The sequence below is a fragment of the Oncorhynchus nerka genome, unplaced genomic scaffold (assembly GCF_034236695.1).
Source record: "Oncorhynchus nerka isolate Pitt River unplaced genomic scaffold, Oner_Uvic_2.0 unplaced_scaffold_413___fragment_2___debris, whole genome shotgun sequence".
Classification (NCBI taxonomy): Eukaryota; Metazoa; Chordata; class Actinopteri; order Salmoniformes; family Salmonidae; genus Oncorhynchus; species Oncorhynchus nerka.
Genome location: NW_027039193.1, coordinates 11,479 through 30,685, shown reverse-complemented (window position 1 = coordinate 30,685; position 19,207 = coordinate 11,479). Strand labels below are relative to the sequence as shown.

The 19,207-nt window shown below is 44.1% G+C and overlaps 1 protein-coding gene across 1 annotated transcript; it reads left to right on the top strand.

Moving 5' to 3' along the window:
- The first annotated feature begins 14,729 nt into the window (after positions 1-14,729).
- On the top strand, positions 14,730-18,433 carry LOC135567336 (U6 snRNA-associated Sm-like protein LSm6). The gene is made up of 4 exons (XM_065014767.1): positions 14,730-14,817; positions 15,253-15,350; positions 15,789-15,902; positions 16,478-18,433. The coding sequence occupies exons 2-4, from the start codon at positions 15,257-15,259 to the stop codon at positions 16,510-16,512; spliced, it is 243 nt and encodes an 80-aa protein (XP_064870839.1). The 5' UTR covers positions 14,730-14,817; positions 15,253-15,256; the 3' UTR covers positions 16,513-18,433.
- Positions 18,434-19,207: the final 774 nt, after the last annotated feature.

The following is a 19,207-nucleotide window of genomic DNA, read 5'->3' as shown; positions in this document are numbered from 1 at the left end:
AGGTGCCCCCAAGCTTACTATTGCTGACTGCAAAACCCCTACATATTTTTTTTTTAACATGTGTTTGATAACTTCTATAAATAATAAATATGGCAAAGATACTGAAATACAGTATCAGTACAGTATTTTTCATATTGATTGCATTTTTATTTTTTTTATTTTACACATACATTATAAATATATTTTCAAAATGCGAAATGTACATTTCCTGAATTGATGAAATTATGGATTGAATAGTAATTCAGAAGCCCAATGGAAAGCCCCAGTTTTCCCAAATAAATAATTATGATTAATTTGCATGAAACATACATTTGAAATGAACCCTTTCATGTTCACACTTGCATAACCCCCATATTCATTAGGCTACAGATGCACACATTTCATTTCTTGCTAATGTTTGAATTTTTTTCAATGCCGTATGTCACATGAACTGTAAGTAACTGCTGCTATAACTTCCCCTGGTCTCAACAATAGTGTAACTCTCCTCTGTGGGGAAAAAAAATAATTAGCTAAAGTAGAAAACAACACTTTATTGCATTTCCACGTTGTGTTTTGTGTCACACTGTACATGTAAAAGCAATGGCATTTACCTAAGAGTTGAGTTCACCCCCAACTTATCCCTCTGTAAATCACGTCATCTAAATTACTACATGTTTTACCCTTCACTTGTTGCATTTCCACGTTGGGTCATGTCATATACATTTAATAACAACGTTAAAAATGGAAATCTCCATTCCTCTCCCTCACGGTGGTGGCGTTGGGTTGAGTTTTTCACAGCGCAGCCTGTCCCGTCTCTCTTCCTGCTGCTGGGCTCCTGCAGGCTGTGTTCACTTGGCCCGGCACATTCTTTCACACCTCTCAGTGTGTGATGAGAGCTGTGTCTTCATCCCTCCATCCTGCCATCCCTCCATCCCTTGCCACCTCCTCCCTCTGAGAGAATAGTCCTAAATGGCACCCTATTCCCTATAGAGTGCACTACTTTTGACCAGAGCCAATAGGGCTCATATGGCTCTGGTCAAAAAGTAGTGCACTCTATAGGAAACAGGGTTCCATTTGAGATGCAGATTATGAGAGGCGCAGGAGGCTCGTTACCGTGGCAATTAGCAGAAGCCCAAATTAGCCCTCCTGGCTGGACTGCCTGTATCATGTCCACAGGTGACACGGCCACTTTGCATTTTTCTAATTAGGAAAGAGCATAACATGATTAAAATGTCTATTATCTATCATAAAGGTCCAGAGAGAAGCTGGACAAGTCCTAGTCAAGTAACAGTAATCAGTAGACATATGTAGAGAACACATGCGAGTCATATGACCACATTAGAACTACAAGAAAGAGGCCTAAGGAATGAGTATATTCTATTGTGAATTTTTATTTTGTAAAAATCTTTTTTATTGTCAAATACACCGGATAAGTGCAGTGAAATGTGTTGTTTTACAGGGTCAGCCTTAGTAGTACGGTCACACCTGAAGCAAATTAGGGTTAAGTGCCTTGCTCAAGGGCACATCGGCAGATTTCTCACCTTGTCACCTCGGGTATTCAAACCAGCGACCTTTCCGTTGCTAGCTCTAACTGCTAGGCTACCTGCCGCCCTATCTGCCATGCAGTGTATGTATAAGCCAAACGTCACATATGGAAGCGTGTGTTATTGTATAAAGGTTCTGTTGAGGAAATCCAAGGTTAGTGAGAATTCACAGTACATAGTGCATGTGCATGGCAGTAGGTTGAACTCTGGTGTACCTCCAGCCTCTCCACTCCTGTGTTGTGTTGAAAGGGACTAAACCATAGGGTGTCTGACACCAGTACAGGCACAGGCATGTGTGAATATCTGTGTGTGTGTGTGTGGACAGCTGGGGTGTGTGCTTCACCTGCACCAGCAACTGAGCACTCATAGCAGAGGACCAGGTGTTGACTGCCCACCCCTCCTTCCACCCACGACCAGCATGGTCACAGCATAGTTGGAAACGAGGGGTTAAATGTTCACTGTTGCTTCCATCCTATTCATTCTCTATATTTACATACTGTACAGTCAGTCTGAAGCCAGATCGTTTCTTTTCCTGCTGTTGAGAATATACTGCATGTAATTTCATATTAAAACATCAAAACATACTTTATATGTACACCATAAAACATGAAATATACTTTAGTAGCCTTTAGCCTATATCTTATCGAGCAATCTGTTCGACATCTGTGAAAGTTGTGATGACAAAGTTTACAGATGATACTCCTGATGAACAAGTGAAAACTAAGCCTTCTTTGACAATGGCATATTCATCCAGATCATTTGACGCAATAAACTATGTCAACTCATGGAGAGAGAAAGAGAGATACGGAGAGGAAGAGAGAGAGTGTGGCGGGCCGCAGTCCTGTTTTTGTTCTCTGAGTCTAGGTTGGTCACCATGGCGAGGTCACAGTCTGTTCTCTGACCCCAACAATGCCAGGCCGCTGAGGTAATGCGGGCAACAAGACAATCCGCTGATAGTAGCTATGGCAACGCCAGCATGACCTCACTCAGGGTTGCACCTAAAGGTCAAAGCTCTGACATCGTGCTCTATCAACGGTTCCGCAATCTATGTCAAATTTCTAAGTTAGAAAAACAACAGAGTAGGGAAAGTGAATCAATCAAAAGTGGCTTTTAAACTTCAGTAGTGTAAGTGTTATTCATAATAACTTTTTTTATTACTTGGGAATCTATTGATGGGCACAAAACACATTTGCCACATCTTGGCCAGTCAGTACTGCCCATGAATTTACATACATACATAAATATTAAATAGTGCCTAAAACTCTATACAACTCGACCAGGGAGGCCTCGTCACACCTGTCACATGTAATATCCTTCCTCCTATACAATAATATATCATAATATATAAGTAGCACAGTTTGTAGGAAATAAAATCCCCTTAGCTAATTATATTTCCTTTAGCTTTACTGATAACTGCCGGTGTTCCGCTGCTTTTAAAAACAGCGAATTTTGTCAGTTGGCATTAATAGGACTTATTAAAATGCTTCCCTGCAGCGGCGTGGCAGTTAGCTAAATGGACATTTCAGGTGCTTCAGCGGAGGATGGGGGAGGTGGATAAAGAGGATTTTCTGTCTCAGGGTGCATGAGCCTGGCTTCTCCGCTTTCTGCTCTCTCTCCATCTCTATTCGTACTGTCCCATGTGGCCTAGTCTAGGCTAGCTATAGCGCTAGGCTAACACTAGCTGGATGTAGCCTAGTCTTGGGGTAAACTGCAACATCTGTCCCCTGTCCAGTCGCGACTGTCGCAGGCTGATAAATCCTCACAAGGTGGCTGGTGCCAGGGTTTTCCGGTATATGCCACCTGTCCCCCCAACACACACCAACTACACACACAGACACACCCCTTACACCAGACAGGTCACCCATGATTACAAGTCAGTATTTGACGTCCATGGAAACCGGCCACTAGGGGCAACAGTGAGCACTGTTATCTTCACATAGGTTTTGGTTTTGCTAGGGCATTGCGGACAGGGATGGAGGATGGGCGTAAGCATCCAAAGGAAGGCATGTTCAAATCCAGCAATAGAATGTTGTTTTTGTCATTTTTGTTTTAAGCCTATCCCAAACCTTAACCCTTACCTTAACCATTTGGAGTTATAGCCTAAACTTACATTTGTTTAAACAACTTCCACATTTTTGGTTTGAGAAACATGGATGAACATCTAATTCTGGCGTGAGATTGTGAGAGCTGGTAGCTCACACACCCCTCCCCTCCTGCTCACCCCAACTACTACTCCATACACCTCAACTCCTCCATACATCTCAACTACTCCATACACCCCAACTACTCCATACATCTCTACTACTCCATACACCCCAACTACTCCATACACCCCAACTACTCCATACACCCCAACTACTCCATACACCCCAACTACTCTATACACCCCAACTACTCCATACACCCCAACTACTCCATACACCCCAACTACTCCATACATCTCAACTACTCCATACACCCCAACTACTCCATACACCCCAACTACTCTATACACCCCAACTACTCTATACACCCCAACTACTCCATACACCCCAACTACTCCATACACTCCAACTACTCCATACACCCAACCTACTCCATACACCCAACCTACTCCACACACCCCAACTACTCCATACACCCCAACTACTCCATACACCCCAACTACTCTATACACCCCAACTACTCTATACACCCCAACTACTCTATACACCCCAACTACTCTACACCCCAACTACTCCATACACCCAACCTACTCCACACATCCTAACTACTCCATACACCATACTCCCCAACTACTCCATACACCCCAACTACTCCATACTCCCCAACTACTCCATACACCCCAACTACTCCATACACCATACACCCCAACTACTCCATACACCTCAAATACTCCATACAACTCATCTAAACCTCATTGTAACCCTAAACCTAACACCTCAACTGTTCGCTGCTCTGGCCCCCCAATGGTGGAACAAACTCCCTCACGACGCCAGGACAGCGGAGTCAATCACCACCTTCCGGAGACACCTGAAACCCCACCTCTTTAAGGAATACCTAGGATAGGATAAAGTAATCCCCCCCCCCCCCTTAAAAGATTTAGATGCACTATTGTAAAGTGGCAGTTCCACTGGATGTCATAAGGTGAACGCACCAATTTGTAAGTCGCTCTGGATAAGAGCGTCTGCTAAATGACTTAAATGTAAATGTAAAAAAATCCCCACTTTTTCCTTGTTTTACTATCCTTGTGAGGACTTCTGGTCCCCACAAGGATAGTAAAACCAACCCACACACACACATTGTCCTTCATATACACACACAGACACACACACATGCTGCCCTCCCCTCTTGCTCTCTTCTGCCCCCCCCCCTTCCCTTCACCTGGCCTGACGCTGGACACACACACACACACAGACACACGCACCCTTCGCTAGCTGGCCTGACAGTTTGACAGAAGCAGGTGGCCCTCGCTCCCTCTCTTGCCCTCTGGCCTTCCGAGCTCTCACCCCCGATGGGGACATTTGGGCGTAGAGATGGGCCGTTGTCGCCTCGCCTTATCCTCCCCTGACCAAATATCACAGGACAGGAGAGAGGACATGACTTAGGACACATCCCAAATGGCAACTAATTTCTTTACAAAATGCACAACATTTGACCAGAACACTATGGGCCCTGGTCAAAAGTAGTGCTCTATATAGGGAATAGGGTGCCATTTGGGACAGAGCCTTACGTAACACCCCACCCACCGTGCTTTGGTTCAGTCTAATACTGTAGCTTCGCTCACTCCTCCAAAACACACACACAGGCACACTTTCTCTCTCTCTGCGACTGTGTGACAGAGGCAGGTGGCCTATTTCCTGCCCTATGACCTTCACCACTTCCCCTGTAGTAGGGAGACAGTCACCATACTGCAGACACACACACACACACACAGAGGAGGAGTCTAGGTTGCCCCTGGAGAACTGGGGGAGAGGTCTTGCTAAGGCCCCAAGGGGGGGAGGGGGGGGCAAGTGTGGGTCCTTCAACTCAGAGAGTTATTTTAGCCTCTAAGGCAGTCCTGACTAGTTGAAGGGTCATCCCTAGAAGGTTACTTAACATGTATACTGTACTGTACTGTATGGCCTACTACGGTAACACCCGTGGGATGATTTTAATGTAGGTTCTTTCATTGTGTGTGTATATCCTTGTATGATATACCGATTCTTTGTATAATGTTACACTGATAATGTTGGATGCAGTGTGTGTGTGTCGTACAATGTGCTACACTGGTGTTTATCTGTATGCCGTTGTTTGAGTGTATGATATGTGTCTCGTTGTGTGTGTGTGTACCTACTGTATGTCAGGGGAAGAGAGGCCCCTGATTACTGCCAGTTCATTGTGTAAATGGAGCGCGCTGAACATGTTCTGATAACTCTAATGTGTTCCCAGTCCCAGCTTGATTTTATTGCCATGCTCCTAATAGGATATTGCCACTATCGCAATTTGGATTAACTTCCGTGCCGCTGCTGTTGAACTGACTGACTGACTGACTGAGTGTGTGTGCGTGGTTGCGCTCCATTAATTCCTTATCCAGAACATCCCTCTTATTATGACCCCCACTATTTATTTCCACAAATACAAAATATTGCCAGCATTTCAAGTTTTTTTCTTCTTCTGAATAAAAATATATTTAGGAAAAACATGTGACCTGTGTGAAACTGGAGACCTGTGAATTAGAAACGTAAAAATGATTTAAGTGTAACCAGCGACTGTAAATGAAATATAAATAGCAGTGCATGAAAGAAAACAAATACTAATTAGCTGGATCGTGGTGTGAAAGCGCTCTAACTCATATTTACATTTGACTATTAGTATTTTCATGTTGACCTTCCACTGGCAAAGATAAATAACACACACTCGGGTAACAAAACACTGGTAGTGCAGGCGAGATGTGCCACCGACATGTTTTTGTCTGTGAGGAGCGGGATCACTCTCACTCACAGGGAGTCTGCGTTTGTTCTCTCTGTGGTTCCTTTGTCTCAGCCCACCTCCTCCCAGGCTCCTCCCACCTCCCCAGCCAGTCGTCCAATGGCGTTGTCTTCAGGTGTTGACCTTATCGGTGGAGGTCAAAGCCAGGTCAGGGATCTGTTGCTAGGCTACCATCAGATAACTGGTGGGTAGCTGCTCTCTCTGTCATTCACTGCTTGTCATGTAATCTCATTCATTTGCAGACAATTGCCTGGACGTCAGAAAGGCTATCTGCTCCATGCTGTTGTAATGAAAACACATTCAAATATTAAAAGCGGCCAAGCTAGAGCCCCATTACCAGCCAGCTCTACTTGGCATTGGCACACATCCGTTATTATACGATCATGCCAATTGTCATGTGGTAATGTGAACCGTTTAAATAGGTAGTGTTGGTGACTGCCTTTGTCAAAATGACAGTGTGGTGGCTGGCTGTCAGGGCTAGGTAAATTACACTGTAAAAGGCAAAGGGTGTGTCCAAAATGGCACCCTGTTCCCTATATGGTGCACTACCTTTGACCAAAAGCAGTGCACTATATAATGAATAGGATGCCATTTCAGAGGCAGACAAAGTGAAGGATTATGGGAAAGTAATGTTGTGAAATGGACGAGGAGGAATCGGCGTCTTTTGGTTAGCTTTATTTGATTAAATACTGCAACATAAATTTGATATTCATCTGGTATATTGCATTCAGAAGGAAGACCTGAGGCATAGTGTGTGTGTGTGCATTTGTTTGTGCATTTGTGTGCATTATACGTTCATGCAAGTACTGTGTGTGTGTGTGTTCTTGTACAAGTGTGTTTGCGTGCTCATACAGTACAGGCAGTGGTGGTAAAAGCACTGAATTGTCATACTTGAGTAAAAGTAAAGATACCTTAATAGAAAATGAATCAAGTAAAAGTGAAAGTCACCCAGTAAAACATTACTTGAGTAAAAGTCTAAAAGTATTTTGTTTTAAATATACTTAAGTATCAAAATTAAATGGAATTGCTCAAATGTACTTAAGTATCAAAAGTAAAAGTATAAACCATTTAAAATTGCTTAAATTAAGCAAAATAGTCGGCACAATTGTTGATTTTTTTTTAACACTGATTGAAGTGGATTTAACAAGTGACATCAATAAGGGATCATAGCTTTCACCTGGATTCACCTGGTCAGTCTATGTCATGGAAAGAGCAGGTGCTCCTAAGTTTTTTACACTCTGTGTGTGTGTGTGTGTGTGTGTGTTCTTGTACACCTGGATTCACCTGCTCAGTCTATGTCATGGAAAGAGCAGGTGCTCCTAAAGTTTTTTACACTCAGTGTGTGTGTGTGTGTGTTCTTGTACACCTGGATTCACCTGGTCAGTCTATGTCATGGAAAGAGCAGGTGCTCCTAAAGTTTTTTACACTCAGTGTGTGTGTGTGCTTGGCAAATTACCGATCCATTCATGACTCATTCTGAGAAACAAGTGGTTATGCACTCACCCCCTACCTTTAAATAGAGTGAACAAAAACCAAGTGTGGCAAAGTATTCTATTTAGAGAGAGTGCTGTTGCATCTTCACACAAACACCATATTCTCTCCCACTCAGCAGCTCCAGCCACCTGGACATTTATCTATGTGAAGACTAGAAGAATTCTTAACTCTCATTCTGATGAACGACATAAATCCGGTCTCATTTTCAAATCCATTCTCACACGGCGGTCCTGAGCAGAAGACCAGCTGACACTGTGTCGTATGTCTCTTCTCCCAGGTTCCTCTCTGGGTGACACGCACTCAGTCGATGGTTAACCGCCGGGTCGGGAGGATTGGGTCATCAGAGGGGTTTGTGTGAAACGCTTCCTCAGTGATGGCCGACATAAAGGGACAAGGCCGCGTTCATTTGTCTGCCAGTCCATCGAGCTAGGACGCTAGAATCCCCCCCATCACGGTGAAGCATTGGCACTCGGGGCGGGGTTCTAGAGTCCTAGCTCTTCTGTGAGATTGGCACGTTCTGAAAAGAACGTCTCGGTGTCTTGGGCACTTGCCAGCTGACAGCTGAGATTTATCGGGGCCCGCTGGCCCGCCGCGAGGACTTCTCTTGTAACATGGTACTCCTGAGAAAGGGATAAAGAAATTAGTGTTAAACATTTCCCCCCACGCCGTAGAGATATTTCCCTGCAATCTCCCTTCTTTTTTTGGTCGATATGGCGACTTGAGAATCAAACCGGAACCTTCACAGTACCACATAGTCAGTGCGCCTGTTTTTAATTCCGTGCATATTCATGAGGGTGAGTGGAGAATGTTGCTGTACTGTCTGTTGAGTCACAGGTCCTCTGTGGCAGGAAGCACTCCTGGTCAAATGGCAACCGAGAGAGTAAGAGTAAGAAAAAGAGAGTGGGAGAGAGATAAGATGGATAAAGAAAAGGGGAGAAAGAGAGAAAGAGGAGAGCGAGAGGGAGAGAGAAAGAGAGGAGGATGAGAGAGAGAAAGAGAGAGAGGGGAGGAGAAAGAAAGAGCTAGAGAGGAGGGGGCGAGACAGAGAGAACAAGAACAAGTGTGAGAGAGAGAAAAAGAAAGAGAGATGTGTGGGATTTGAAAGGAACAGCTCCTGGCTGCCTGTCTTGGATATTTATTCCTTTCTAAAGCAATGAGGTGTTTGGAGGAAAAGGCCAGCCAGTGTTCTAAATGCTATACTGTCGGTGTAGGGAGCTGTTAACTCAGGTTCCTCTATCTGACTACACTGTGTTGATCCCATGAACTATACAGTAAACCAACCGCAAATACATACTCTGATATGTACAGAGCCTCTTTTGATCCCGAAATGCAACTCTTAGGTAAATTCAGAATCAGTAACGAGCGTGTTTGCATCGCATGTCGTCACCACGTCGAGAGAAAAACAACAAAACACAGTGTACAACCTCCCAAATAATTTGTTCTCTGTCAATATCGAAATTTCTGCTCCCTATTGTCCATTCATTCACAGAGCATTGGGCAACTCCACCATCTTCATATCACCTGCCAACATCTCGTGGTAACTCAGCCAGGGTGATGAACAGAGAGATAGGCAATGAAACACAAGGTGTGACAGTATGGCGATATGTTACGGGATGCAGCTAGGCAGAGGGGCTCATAATGAAGGCAGGACGAGAAGGCTTTGTTCCAAATGTCACGATGCATATTTATGGCCTGCCGATGGAGTGGCTCGTTGTATAAGCACCATCAATCCATTCACCATCCCTCCGTCTAGTGATGGTCTGACAAAAGCACAACCACTCTCTGTCTTCAACACCTCGGCTGCATGTCTGGCGACTAGCGTCATGTGGGTAGCTCACATTCTAGTCAAATGGGCAACCTAATCATGTGATGATAGGGAGTTTTTCCTAGCCACTGTGCTTCTACATCTGCATTGCTTGCTCTTTGTGGTTTTAGGCTGGGTTTCTGTGTACTTTGGGACATCTGCTGATGTAAATAGGGTTTTATAAATTAATTTGATTGATTGATTGATACTGTAAATCTCATACTATCGTTTTCTATATGAGATCTTAAATATACTGTTGATGATTACATAATTGTTGCTTGATTGTTATCTTTTAAAAAAAAATTTAAGTAAAATAGGGGAACCATTGGTGTCAATTATTGTCCTTGGAAGCATAGTATTATTACTAAAAGATAAGGCAGCACCATCGTTCTTTATCATTGTGATTGACTTTGTGTTGTAGTAACACTTGATTTGGTACAGAACTACAGCACCAGCTTTCATTTACTTCCCACCACTTCAGAAGATGCCACAAATGGAGAGATCAACGTCATAGCCAGAGTAAAATAAGAAACATGGGAGGGCGTCAGACTGAATCAGACTCGGAGTAAAGCTCCAGCAAGCACTCTCCCACTAAGACGGGGATCCCTAGGGATCCAGCCCCGTGTTGGCTGGCCCGCTCCTGGGCTGCTATGCAGTGGAGGGTGCGGGAAGACTGACTGACTGTCTGGCTGTATGTGGTCCCACTGCTCCTGAGGGAGAGAACATGCCTCCAGGGCTAGGCTGATTTGAGCCGGTCCAAGCACTAACCCCTGGGGGATACCAACCAGGCAGGCTGGGTTCTGTTAGCCACTCTTTTAGGCAGCCGGTTGGCTGTCGGCGGTTGGAGCTTGGTGGCTGTGGAAAAAGAGAAGGGGCTTTCATCTCTCTCTCTCTCTCTCTCTCAGAATGTCTCGGTGGAGTTCCTCCCAAATTACAGGGAGTGACTACACTCCACCTCCTTCGACTCGCACCGTGCCCGGCTCACCGAGGGCCTTGGGGGCCAGCGCACCGCTGTCAACCGTCAACGCTCACCGCTGACTCATTAAGAGGAAGTTAGTCGGATGTGTCATTGGACTGGAAATAATAAGGAGGAATATACTACAAAAGCATTGAAGTATGCATATTATGCACATTGTGTTTCTGCAGGTAAATCTAGTATTGTATATCTGGCAGGGGCTTGTAAATGCATTCTAGGAATACTTTAATCTTTTATCCACCTGTTTACACTTGGCAATGTATTTCTATATCAAAAGTGCTGCATCTGAACTGAAGCAATGACCTGTCCACCACAGTAGCCTTGGTGGATGACAGTTATTGTTATATCTCCTAGTGTGGAGCGACAGGCAAACCTTGGATGAAATCATAAGAGCACCACCAGTGAATGGAACTGGCCTTCATAACATCACACCATCCCAGCACCAGACTAAAGACATCCAGGTATCTGGGAATATAGTGAAGGTGGCAGCTGTGGTTTCCATGGTCCTTTTCTGATCAAGGGGGACCGTTGCCCATCACTTCCAAGCGATTACCTCTATACAGTAAGGGATTAGTATTGGGATAGAACAAGACCACGCCAGCAGGCAATCTGTTTTTCAGTTGAAAACTCCCTTGAGGTTTTCCATTATCCCCCTCCATATCCAGCCTGACCTGGAGAGAAAACCTGGCCTTGGAGGGTCAACTCTGTCTAGACGCTCTGCACCCAACCCCCCTCCTTTCCTCCGCCCTCCATCCATCCTGCCTGCGGACACTAGAGGGATGGAAGGATGGAGGGCCGCCCCCCACCTCTTCCCACCTCCTCTCACCTTCAACCTCTCCTTACCTCCCCCCTCTCTCTCTCTATCCCTCCAACCCCTAAGCAACAACAGCATCTCTCACCACCATAATCTTTCCATTTCGCGGCCCTTCCTCTAGGGGTTAGGGGTCTCTAGGTTGAGAGGGAGGGATTTGTCTGAGAATCGACTGTTGCTCTTGTTGGCTGTCCATTTGAGCCGACCTCTGTTGTTATAGATACTAGGCTGGTCAGACAGAGCAAAGAGAAGCCACATCTGGCCACAGCACATAGTTATTATATTAGAGGTTGCCATTTTCAACTTTCAATATCCCCCTGTAATGGTCAGTGTGATCGGTTAAGCTTCTGATACACAATGTGGAGGGAGCTTGGGTCACGGCAAGTCACTGTAATGAATGTGAATCTGTCTTGGCTTCTTCCTTTCAGCAGATAGCATTCCCTTCTGTATGAATTCTGCACAGAGTTGGAATGAATACATAGCTAAAATATATATAGCTTGGATGCCTTTTCTGATGATACCTCTCTGACATGTCATTCTAAGGGTATGATTTTCCGCACAAAGGCAGAGGGGCGTACACGGTCAGGTTGGGTTCACACCGGAGGTGATATTAGAAAATCCCCCACCAAGATACAATGATGATGGAGAAGACGACGTGACCCGTGTGTTTCTACATGGCCGTTGACCATGTATTTCAATTCAGTATGACTTTACAAGATGAATTCATGGCTCCAAGCCATTATAGTTAAGAATGTGTGCCAATACAATGAGAGGGAAACAACAGTACATTTAAGTTTTACGTCCAAAACAACTTACAGTAGTGAATGCATACATTTACATACTGGTCCCCTGTGGGAATCAAACCCACAACCCTGGAGTTGCAAGCGCCATGCGCTACCAACTGAGCCACACAGGAGCCATAACATAAAATAACATTCATAAATATCAATTCAAATTAAAGGTGCTCTCTACTGTACATCTCTATAATGAATGTAGACGTTATTGTCTTTGGTCTTTGGTCTTTCCCTGGCAAATTCCTATTTACACACTAGCGCCCGATTTCCGAAGACAGCAACAGGGGGAAGAAAAAAACCAGCTAATTGAATATTCATTAACCTGTGCCTAGGTGTATACAAGACTCTTAACTACTCTTGTTTATGATTTAAGGACTTGTAGCACTGACCTCAGTTTAACACAGCAGCAGATACCAAATTAACCTCTAGCCTCTGCAGGGCTAGCCATGCCCCGCTAACAAGAAACCTGTCTAGACCAAGCTACATGTACTTTATGATTCCTCCTCTCACTGCTTCATTCTTCTCTCTTCCTCGCTCCCTCCCTCCCTCCAAACACACACAGCCCATGCTCTCTCCTCTGCCTCTCTCCCAATACACACAGCCCATGCTCTCTCCTCTGCCTCTCTCCCAATACACACGCACACACACACATACACACAGACCATGCTCTCTCCTCTGCCTCTCTCCCAATACACACACACACATACACACAGCCCATGCTCTCTCCTCTGCCTCTCTCCCAATACACATGCACATACACACAGCCCATACTCTCTCCTCTGCCTCTCTCCCAATACACACACACACGCACACACACATACAGTCCATGCTCTCTCCCAATACACATGTGCACACACACACACACACATACAGTCCATGCTCTCTCCCAATACACACACACACACACACACACATACAGTCCATGCTCTCTCCTCATCTGTAAATTTTTCTCTGCCTCTCTCCCAATACACACACACACACACGCGCACACACACACATACATACACAGCCCATGCTCTCTCCTCTGCCTCTCTCCCAATACACATGTGCACACACGCACACACACACACACACACACACACACATACAGTCCATGCTCTCTCCTCATCTGTACATTTTTCTCTGCCTCTCTCCCAATACACACTCACACACACACACACACACACACATACACAGCCCATGCTCTCTCCTCTGCCTCTCTCCCAATACACACACACACGCACACACACACACAGCCTATGCTCTCTCCTCTGCCTCTCTCCCAATACACACACACACATACACACAGCCCATGCTCTCTCCTCTGCCTCTCTCCCAATACACACACACATACACACAGCCCATACTCTCTCCTCTGCCTCTCTCCCAATACACACACACACACACACACAGCCCATGCTCTCTCCTCTGCCTCTCTCCCAATACACACACACATACATAGCCCATGCTCTCTCCCAATACACATGTGCACACACACACACACACACACACACACACACACATACAGTCCATGCTCTCTCCTCATCTGTACATTTTTCTCTGCCTCTCTCCCAATACACACACACACACACACACACACACAGCCCAACGCTCTCTCCTCCTCCTCCTTTCTCCACCATATACCCCCATCCTTCTTCTTCTTCTCACAAACTCATTTCTCATATACCTCCAAACCTGTGTGGTTTTTGGGTCACGACTCACACCCCAGCATCTCTGGGTTATCAGATGACATACTTTATCTTGGTGAGTGATAATGTACCTTATACAGGAAAAAAATCACAGGGATCTGAAAACATTATCAACAGAATGGAAGTCCTCCACTTCCAATAGAGCAATTCTGAGTGTATTCCACCATCCTATGATGAGCATTATTCTATTGGTGATGGTGAGATAAAATGGATGTGTATGAATCAAATAGTGGTTAATGGTTGCAGCTACTATGCTCATGCATTTTTAATGAAGTGGCTATAAGTGGCAATGAAAGCATAATGCCCTGCATGTCAGACGGTCATTATCACGGGGCATAGCATTACAAGGTAATGCAATGGAAATACAGGTATTTTGACTATATATAATGTATCTACATAATAGTGCTGTCTCCATGAAGTGGTTCAAATGACAGTAAAAAAACTTTAAGCCTGTATTTCGAAATAATTTATTCTGATATGCAGATTAGACAGAAGGCCTAGTAGACTGTTTAATGCATGCAAATTAATAAAAGCTTTCACATTATCTCACTCATAAAATAAAATATCCACCTATTCATATAATTGCTTTATGAGAGTTTTCAAAAAACATTTTAAATATGATACCCTCAAGAATAGTGAGAAATCCAAAACGTGGTTTTGAAGATAGATATTTGTCCTTTATTGGATACCGTACACCAGAGCTCGGTAAAAGTAGCTGATTGGCTGCTGTTCTCACAGCCAAAACACAACAGAAATTATTCTAGCTACGAAGTACAGGTGGGTAGCTAGAATGCTAACAAACTAATGCTAAATCGGTAGATGCCTAACATAGCGAAGTAACGATTCGATACGTAATTCTATTTTCAGTACCGTGAAATGTTATGCTACTAGCATATGCCGTTTTGTCCATGAAGACTGATTCAATGTGGCTTTTCAGCAGACTAACTAATAGCTAGGCCCGTTAGCCACATTAGCCCAGCTAGCGCAGTCATTTCTGTGTTTTGCTGATAAGCTAACTAGCTAGCTACCTGTTCATTAGCAAGCTAGTTAGCCTCCTACATTGGCAAGTATGCATTTTTCATAATGTGCATCCTGCTAATACAGCTATTTAGCATCTTCTCCATGTTAGTAGGATACAGATCTGATGCAACGTTTCCTATGCATTTTGAATCATACAAAATGATACATAGTTATTGTTCCTCTTCCGGACAGAATCATGAGTCTCAGAAAGCAGACCCCCAGTGACTTTCTGAAGCAGATCATTGGCAGACCAGTTGTGGTCAAGCTCAATTCTGGAGTGGATTACAGAGGTAACACTGCACCTTCTATAAGTCATCACCTAGTTGGCCACTCTGTGATATTTCTAGACTGCCTGTTAACCAAGAACTGCATTTTATTTGTCACATGCGCCAAATACAATTGGTGTAGACTTTACTGTGAAACTCTTGCTTAGGAGCCCTTCCCAACAATGCAGAATGAAATCATACAAGAATAACACTATGCAGGGAGTACCAGAACAATGCAGAGGTTTGAGGTAGATATGTACATGAAGGCGGTAAAGTGACTAGGCATCAGGATCGATAATAAGAGTAGCAGCAAGTGTTTGTTTGTGTTACAGTACTATTGGTGCTATCCTTACTCCACACAGAATGCATTTGACTTCTATGCCTGATCTGATGTTTAAAGATGCATTGCCCATAGACTGTGCCTGTCTGTGCCATTGACATTAGTTTGTGCCTTTTCTATAGGTGTCCTAGCCTGTCTGGATGGCTATATGAACATTGCAGTGGAGCAGACAGAGGAGTATGTCAATGGCCAGCTGAAGAACAAGTATGGTGACGCCTTCCTGAGAGGAAACAATGGTAAGAGCTCCAGAACCAGACACTTGCTTTTTCTAACTACTTGGTGGCACTTGTGTAGAAGTCAACATGATATTGAATAGCTATGGAGACTGGTGTATTACTCCTTCCCATTTATTTTAGTAGTTACTTATTTTTGATGATTGCCCTTTTCACATGCTAGTCGGAACTATGAAACTGAAATTTCCGACTTGCTAACTGGTTGAACACGGCATGTGTATAACTTCAACGAAACAAGTCGGAAATGTCAGTTTCCTAGTTCCGACTAGCACGTGAACACGGCAGATATGACACGTAATGAACTGAGATTTTCCTATATATTACGTTTCCACAGACAGCAGGATGTTCCGTAGATATTGCAAGATGAGCACGATACAAGATCTTGCACTCTCAAAAAATCTGAGTATCTTCATGGGTGGTGACAACAGCAAAGAAGTTTAGCCTCGCGCTTCACCCTGTTGGTAGTTACGGAAGTCAGCGCGATATCTGGCATAATATTATCTGGTTTTGTATCTACATGCCATTTTAAGTTTTCACCTTTCTTGTCTGTACTAATTATTTCCTATTTCCTTCCTTAGTGTTATACATCAGCACCCAGAAGAGGAAGATGTGATGCAGAGGATTTGTCCCTTTTTTTTCTTTTTATTATCCCGGACGTTGTTCCAGTTGATTATGTTTTATGAGAACATTGTTTTTCGTATTGTTTAATGTCTCTGAGCTGAAGAGTGTTTAGTTTTTTGTAAAAAGGAGAACAATCCAATACATGTTTTTGGAAGTTTAATTTTTGTTCCTAGAGCCTGTTTTTCCACACCTAAATTTAGAGCAAAAGCTTGCCTTTCTTTTGTCTAATGATGACACTAACATAATTGTAAAAGATTATGCACATATATTGTATACTTATATATTGAAGTATCAGTATATAGTACATCTGTATACTCCCCTACTTGAGTTTTGAAGTATTTTCATTTTATATTGAAGGAATATAGACTTTCCTTCCTTGGTTCCTTACTGAGCAGTGATTCTTCTAGATAATATTCTCCAGTCAGTCCTATATGATGACGAAGCTTAAAGCCATACTGATGGGGTGTATTTCAGCTTCAATCTAGTAATTAATTCACTGTGTCCTCTTGAGCCCTGCCAGCTTCCAATAACATGGAGACCATATAAAGCACTGGGCACATGATACAGCAAGGCGTTCATTCACAATATAACTTATGTCTCATTCTCCTTCAGCGTTATCAGACAGATTATACAGGATACACTGACCTGAAGGGCTGCATTCATCACTATCAGTCTATTCGGTGTATGATAAGTCTTAATCATGATTGGTTTAATGTGTGGGTGGAGTCTGAGCATGGCCAATTGACTTCTGGCATTTTCTCAATTACCAATCAAAACCAGCCATTATGGAGAAACAAAACAGCGATGCCTGTCCACAAATGGTCCCCCCTGAAGGCTATGTCAGATTCTATTAACATGTAAACAGATCTGTCATAGTAGCTACCCGTTTGCCTCTGGTAGTGGATAGATGGTTAATGGGAGGTGTGATTACTGAATGTGATACAGCCTGTTGGTGTTCTGTCTAGTGTGGCAGGTGATTGGATTTCTCACGACCCGCACACACAAGTATCTCTCTTTCAGCACACTCACACACAGGTTTCTTTACTCCTCAAACACCATAAACCCCTCATAACTACAAGATGGATAGATGCTTTTGTTCTCAATGAGTTCTCTTCATCCTCCCCTCAGTTGATTCCTGCTGCCTACCTCCTGAAACACCATGCATAACGTGTGCAAAGATGTGGATGTTTAACCCATTTAGATCATCTGTACTAGTAATTTAGCCAATGTGTTCAAACCAAACGTGACGTCAGTTCATTATGCTGAGAAGAACGTAATGAATATATGATTCATTAGGATTCAACTGCTTGTGGTGGTTTGGGGGGGAGGGAGACTTTGCAGGGCCTTGTTTTCCACCCTATACATGCCACTCTGGCCTCTGCTAGGAGACAAAAGGCTGCCAAGGTCAGGTCTGACTTCAGGATGAAAGACGCGTTATTGATCAAACTCTCTCCGCCGAGCCGCGACTGGAGCGAGTGAGAGGGGAGAGACGGGGGCTCGCTGCAGAGCACACAGACACACACACACTGATACAGACACACACACATTGACACAGACACGCGTAGAATCATTATGGCCGCTAGCGAGGTTAGCGCAGGCAAATATTTACCTAGTGGAATCATAACGGAGCTGCTGGCTGTGCGGCCTCGCAGGAAGCCCAATTAATCCTGTTCACAGTAATGACCTGGTGGCAGACCTCACGCTATTGTACTGCTATTGGCCCGGACTGTTCACACACACACTCCCGAGTACGCTGCCCTAACGCAGTGTATGTGTCTAGCAGTGTGTATGTGTGTATGTGTCTAGCAGTGTGTGTCTGGGAGTATATATGTACATGTATTGGTTTCAGGCAGTCTACTTTTGCAACTGCACATTTCCCTTTGTAACCCCTAGAATAAAGAGTTGAATGATAACATGTCAGTCCTCTCTCAGTGTGGGTCTGCATTGGGGTTTTGTATCAAACACACCTATTCTCTCCACCTTGCCTATCAAAGGGTGCTGCAGCGGTGAACACACACACACTCTCTCTGTCACACTCTGTCACACACTCTCGCTCTTTCTCTTGCTGTCATTCTCTCTCTGTCACACTCCCTCTCTCTCTGTCACACTCTTTCTCTGTCACTCTCTCTCTGTCACTCTCTGTCACACTCTTTCTCTGTCACTCTCTCTCTGTCACTCTCTCTGTCACTCTCTCTCTGTCACACTAACCTTGTTACTGAGGAGCCATTAGAGGACTCAAAGTCTTACAGCACCACCAGCTGCCAAAGCCTATAACTACATGAGAGAGAGGGAGAAAGAGACAGGGCGATAGCATGACCCTGACTGATCACACTGCAGCACTGTCTATCGTCAGGATGAAATAGACGAGGACAACCATAGAAACCCACAAGGATAACCTGGTATCGCTTTGTTCAGGTTATGCTGCCTGGATACCTGTCCTCAAATTGGGCAAGGAGGTGTTAGTGACTTTTCACATTTCATGTGTTGTTCATGTTTTTGTTTGCAACATTCCTGGATGTCTGAATTGGAGGCCTGTTTTGTTTTGTTGATGTCGTAAAAATGACAATGTATGATTTAAATACTGCACACAACACCATCAAGGTGAGAATGTGTGTGTGTGTGTGTATAAACATATATATATAAAAAAACCTAAGGCATGGGAAAGGGATCTGGGCTTTGTCCTGTGT

Bases quoted from the DNA above. Each gene is read 5' to 3' on its own strand.
- LOC135567336 (XM_065014767.1), top strand. From the start codon at position 15,257: ATGAGTCTCAGAAAGCAGACCCCCAGTGACTTTCTGAAGCAGATCATT. The intron at 15,351-15,788 runs GTAACACTGCAC...CCTTTTCTATAG, and splicing joins TTCTGGAGTGGATTACAGAG to GTGTCCTAGCCTGTCTGGAT. The intron at 15,903-16,477 runs GTAAGAGCTCCA...TTCCTTCCTTAG, and splicing joins CTTCCTGAGAGGAAACAATG to TGTTATACATCAGCACCCAG.